This window comes from Nicotiana tomentosiformis, chromosome 2 (genome assembly GCF_000390325.3).
Source record: "Nicotiana tomentosiformis chromosome 2, ASM39032v3, whole genome shotgun sequence".
NCBI classification, from domain to species: domain Eukaryota; kingdom Viridiplantae; phylum Streptophyta; class Magnoliopsida; order Solanales; family Solanaceae; genus Nicotiana; species Nicotiana tomentosiformis.
In genome coordinates this window covers 138,554,912-138,560,312 of record NC_090813.1, presented here as the reverse complement: position 1 = coordinate 138,560,312, position 5,401 = coordinate 138,554,912, and the positions used below count along the sequence as shown (strand labels likewise).

General features: G+C 36.0%; 1 protein-coding gene across 2 annotated transcripts; it reads left to right on the top strand.

Annotated features, from left to right (window-relative positions):
• The first annotated feature begins 370 nt into the window (after positions 1-370).
• On the top strand, positions 371-5,184 carry LOC104113363 (sugar transporter ERD6-like 4). Of its 2 annotated transcripts, none has more exons than XM_070196153.1 (18): positions 371-748; positions 1,087-1,149; positions 1,362-1,451; positions 1,767-1,826; positions 1,910-1,975; positions 2,072-2,137; positions 2,256-2,331; positions 2,766-2,830; positions 2,912-3,004; positions 3,143-3,223; positions 3,336-3,420; positions 3,697-3,743; positions 3,828-3,878; positions 3,980-4,039; positions 4,164-4,223; positions 4,320-4,379; positions 4,610-4,724; positions 4,804-5,184. In XM_070196153.1, the coding sequence occupies exons 1-18, from the start codon at positions 458-460 to the stop codon at positions 4,914-4,916; spliced, it is 1,542 nt and encodes a 513-aa protein (XP_070052254.1). In that variant the 5' UTR covers positions 371-457; the 3' UTR covers positions 4,917-5,184. The 2 variants fall into 2 exon arrangements, with proteins under 2 accessions (XP_070052254.1, XP_009621791.1); XM_009623496.4 differs by having other exon boundaries at positions 373-748; positions 3,828-3,890.
• Positions 5,185-5,401: the final 217 nt, after the last annotated feature.

Genomic DNA, 5,401 nt, shown 5'->3' with positions numbered 1-5,401 from the left:
CGGTCGGTCTATGTGTCTTAGGCTCGATAATTTCGCCTCGTCCCGCCCCGTAGTTCGATTTGGATATGAGCTCGATAATGATACCGAGCTTGTCATTGACCGGTCCTAGAACTCGAAACTTGGTGACCTGATTTCGAACCTCGACCTGGTATTACGAAGCCGCCCTTCGACCAAAGTATTATCTTACCGACTACTCCGTATGACGGACTAATCGGTTTTGACCGTATATAATGGTACTCCAGTAGGCTGTAACTGTTCTATGGTGCTCCAGTAGAAGTGTTCTGTTTTCTTGTCATTCAACACGTGTCAACTTCGTCTAAGTGTTGCCACTCGAATTTACATACATGGGTCAACCTTGTCCGTCTTCGTAGCATTCGTTCGTAGAGTCAGTTGCTGATCTATTCCCCCCATTATCATCTTCAGCACATTGCAAAGCAAAAAGAAAGACATTTGCAAAATGAGTTTTCCAGAAGATTCCGCAAGCTGTGAGGAGGGGTTAATTCGAAAGCCATTACTGCCACCAAAAGGGAAAGACATGGCGCGGACGAGTTTTAGAGATGATTCAGCTAGCTCTGAGGAAGGGCTTATTAGGAAGCCATTGTTGCATACTGGGAGTTGGTATCGAATGGGGTCAAGGCAATCCAGCAATAGCATGATGGAATCATCGCCCCAAATACTTCGTGAATCAATCTCCATTTATCTCTGTGTCCTCATTGTTGCCTTAGGCTCCATCCAATTTGGCTTCACAGTATGACGACTAACTTTTTGTTTCTTTTTTCCCGTTATTTCACTGGACACATGATTTAAGAAAAGTTATGTCATTCTCTGTGTCCTCATTGTTATGTCATTCTTATAAGAGCATATATAAAAGTTAGTACCTTTAGTATCTTGTGATTTACAGAATGTCATGTCATTCTTGTAAGAGTACAATCGTTAAGTACAAACTGAACTTGTTAAGATTAAAAAGTTGTTTAAAGCCAAGGTGTTAATCTTTCTCAAATGAATCATGAAAGAGTAGTAATTGTTAACAATCACACATTGTTTTCTTTGTATTGATTACTTGTGGTTGGCTGACTATTTATGCAGTTGGGGTACACTAATCCTACGCAGTCTGACATCATGGACGACCTCGTACTTTCAATTTCAGAGGTTATTATTCTCTTTCTAGTAGTACATTATTGTTTTAGTCATCAATTTCATTATTTTCTTTTTAGGAGAAAATGTGCTTAGTATCTAGAGAACACAGTGTTAAATCAAGCCTGATATTTTGATAATGGTTAAAGTGCTACAAGGTTTCAGAGATTTTGAATATCACGGTTTTGATGTTATGTTAGAATAACTTCTCTTATTCTCATGAACAGTTTTCAATCTTTGGATCTTTAGCGAATGTGGGTGCAATGGTTGGTGCAATTGCAAGTGGTCAGATATCTGAATACATTGGCCGAAAAGGGGTATAATGCCACATTCACTTGTACATTCACAAATTCTTACTACCCAGCAACAAAGTTTACTGGTTTTTTTTATATGAATTTAACTTACGCACACTAACGGGTGCAAAAATGTTTTACACCATCAAAATATTTAACCTATCTTAGCCGTTACTTGCATAATTTTCTAGGTTACTATTCCACTTACTGCGGACAGTAACCTATAGTTATCGTTTAGGTGACTTGCCAATATATATAGAAGTTAAACTCTTTATATAGATATTTTTGCTTTTGTTCCTTTATTTACGATTTACGCGCTCCTTTTATACTGCAATACAGATGCTAATGATTGCATCAATTCCTAATATTAGTGGATGGCTTGCTATTTCATTTGCCAGAGTGAGTGGTTACTTGTTACGTGGTGCATATTTCAGTTGTTTATTACAGGAAGTTTACTTGAATCAATGCATTTTCTACTACAGGACACTTCATTTTTATACATGGGAAGATTAATGGAAGGATTTGGTGTGGGCATTATTTCCTATGTGGTAAATTTTACTTGTTTTACATCTGTGATAGCTCTAGTTGAAGTTATAAATAGAAAACTCCTGCTTACCCAAATTCTTTCTGCTGGTTATGTATAGGTACCTGTATATATAGCGGAGATTTCACCTCAAAACATGAGAGGAGTCCTTGGATCCATTAATAATGTTGGTTTTGTTATGTGCTTTATTTCACTTATGACGCTAATCCATGGTCTTGCAATTATATCTTGATAAGTTAATGTTTAACGGTTCATTCCTTTAATGTTACTTTCTTGGCGTGTAGCTCTGTTTAACAGTTGGGACAATGTTGGCATATCTATTGGGTCTCTTTACACCTTGGAGAGTGCTTGCAATTTTAGGTGAGCGACGCGATCTTGTTGAAATACGATCAATTCCAAAAAAAGAGATATCTCAAGCCATCTGGTGCTTAATTGTTGACAAATAGATTGTTCTTTCCCTGTATTGTTAGTAGAATTCAATGGAGGTTTTTGTGACATTTCATCAAGTTTTTACGTACCGTTAACAGAATACAATTAGCATCATATACATTATTGGAAGTTCATTAGGATACATACTGATGTGATGTTATGTATTCTCAAGTTAATTGATGCAGCATGTTTGAATGAGATTATGATGTAATGCTTCTATCTTTATCATATCGAATTTGTGCTTTTTCCCTTTCATTTTGAGCAGTTGAACTGTGACATCACATCACTCATTTTCTTGAATCGAACATATTGGTTTCAGTCTTTCTAATAGTGAATTAATTTTAACTTACAATTCCACTCTGCAGGAATGTTGCCATGCACAATATTGATACCTGGTCTGTTTTTTATACCAGAATCTCCTCGTTGGTTGGTATGAGTAACAAACTTGGGTTTTGCTCCTACTTGGTCTTTGGTTTTTTGTTATGCTGATATTCCCTAGTGCTATGCATAGGCTAAAATGGGGAATTTTGAGGATTTCGAAACTTCTTTGCAAGTTCTAAGGGGATTTGACACTGACATATCCTTAGAAGTGAATGAGATTAAGGTAATTAATTGAATTAGTCATCTTAATATATTGATGTTCAACTGTTTTGAACCCTCAATTTGAATTCCCTAAGCTTCTTTGCTTCTCCAACTTATAAAATATTTTCGTACTTATTTGTTGTTTTTATCCTTTGCCCAGAGATCTGTGGGATCATCAAGTAAGAAAGCTACAATTAGGTTTTCTGAGCTTAAGAGAAAGCGATATTACTATCCTTTGCTGGTAAACTTGCGTATTTGTATTTTTAAGTTTCAAGAGATATGTAAACATACGCGACTTGAATACCCTTTACTCATCTTAAGGATCACTTCCGAGAGTTGGTTCTAATATGCAGATAGGTATAGGATTACTCACTCTCCAGCAACTCAGTGGCATTAATGGTGTCTTATTCTATTCCAGTAACATCTTCAAATCTGCTGGTTAGTCAATTCTTTGATTAGATAAATCTGCGTAGGAATATTAGGTGCATTTTCTTTCTTTTTATTCTGTTGGTAGAACTAGAAAAAGAGGACAAAATAGGATAAATGTGCAGATTGATCTAAGAAAACACCATGCTAACTTCTCTTTTATTTGCCAAAGTATTTCAAGATGTTCTGTCATTATATTGTACTCGTAGCTCTTAGTAATAGAGAAGCTATGTAATGAGCAATTAGTTCAACACATGGGTTTTAATTTCAATGCTCTTAAACTAATAGGAGTTTCATCGAGTAAAGCTGCAACATTTGGACTCGGGGCTATTCAGGTAAGCGTAAGTCCACTATGGGATATAGTGTTCATTTTTGTGAAGATATTGTTCTTAGTATTGATGGAAGAAGTACTTTTATAGGTCATTGTTACTGCTATAGTTGCATCACTTGTGGACAGGGCGGGTCGCAGGGTACTTCTTATTGTATGTCTTGCCACATTGATATTAGCTACATATTAAAGGAAAAACGTGCAAGCGAAAGATCACTTTTATATTGGCACGCTTTTTTTCAGATGTCCTCTTCGTTAATGACAGTTAGTAGCTTCCTTGTTGCAATAGCATTCTACCTAAAGGTAAGTGACTTAAATTTTACATGCATGAAAAGTCATCAAGCAATTATCGGAGCTAAGATTTCTTGCTTAATGTTGGTTTTGACCCTCCTTTATTCTCACTTTAATTCTTTTCTACTTTGCACAGGATCTTACGCCTGAATCTTGGCATCCTGCCTTAGGAATATTATCTCTGGTTGGACTTGTGGTATATTTCACGCTTCAACATCCACTTGTCTCCCTTTCTCTGGCGTTATGGGTGCTTTCTTATGTTTTTTTAGAACCTTAACTAATGAATTTCCAGGTTTTGGTGATGGCATTTGGCCTGGGATTAGGGTCCATTCCATGGATCATAATGTCTGAGGTATGTGAAGCTAACTCATAGTTCATGAGATGAGAACAAGATATGTTTATGTTTATGTAAATGTAACAAAAGATCCAACCAACAGAAGAACATTTTTAGAAGAGGGAGAAACAAAAATATCATTGAGAACTTATAAGCAAAACTAGCAATTGCGATTCGAGGATGATTCAAGCCTTGGTGTTTATATCATATGAAATATGACATTATAGTTTCTAAAATCATATATGCAGATACTACCAGTGAACATTAAAAGTCTAGGAGGCAGTGTTGCTACACTGGCCAATTGGCTAACATCATGGATTGTTACAATGACAGCAAACTTGCTTTTGACTTGGAGCAAAGGAGGTTTCACTCATTACTGATCTTCTCTCCTATTTCTTTCTATGCTGTTGTAAGAACACTCTAAAAGTTATATTTTCCGCAGGAACATTCATCGTCTATGCAGTGATGTCGGCTTCTACAATTGTTTTTGTTAGACTTTGGGTTCCTGAAACCAAAGGAAGAACTCTTGAAGAGATTCAGCGTTCCTTCAGATGATGCAAACCAACTATGCAATTAAAGAGTACCCCAAGGGGTTGATTTCATGTATGATTACGATAATAGTAAATTCACGAAACTGTTTTTTGTGAACTTGTTATTGTAATAGTGGCCAAGTGGAGTGACAATAAAATAGTTTCGTGACATTACCACTGAAAAGTTATTGATACTACTTCAAATACTGTAACCCTTTACACTCTTATATTGTTCAAAGTATCTCTCTTATCAAGAGATCAATAATAAGCTGTAACAAATGCAGTTCGCTACATACTCTATTATCCTTCACTAACACATAAAATTTTTAACCTTTGAACCTCAAATAATATGACTAATATATTATGGACAGGAAGATTAAGTTCTTTTCCTTTTCATAAGAAAATAAAAATTACAAGAATACAGGGAATTCTGTGGTATCTTGCTTAGTTTTGTGGTTTTTCTGCTTGCAGGGAAGTAATTGAGCAAATGTTTGAGATACCTACCTACTG

Coding starts and splice junctions, on each gene's coding strand:
- LOC104113363 (XM_009623496.4), top strand. CDS start 458: ATGAGTTTTCCAGAAGATTCCGCAAGCTGTGAGGAGGGGTTAATTCGA. Junction 2,138..2,255: donor TCCTTGGATCCATTAATAAT/GTTGGTTTTGTT, acceptor CTTGGCGTGTAG/CTCTGTTTAACAGTTGGGAC. Junction 4,040..4,163: donor CAATAGCATTCTACCTAAAG/GTAAGTGACTTA, acceptor TACTTTGCACAG/GATCTTACGCCTGAATCTTG.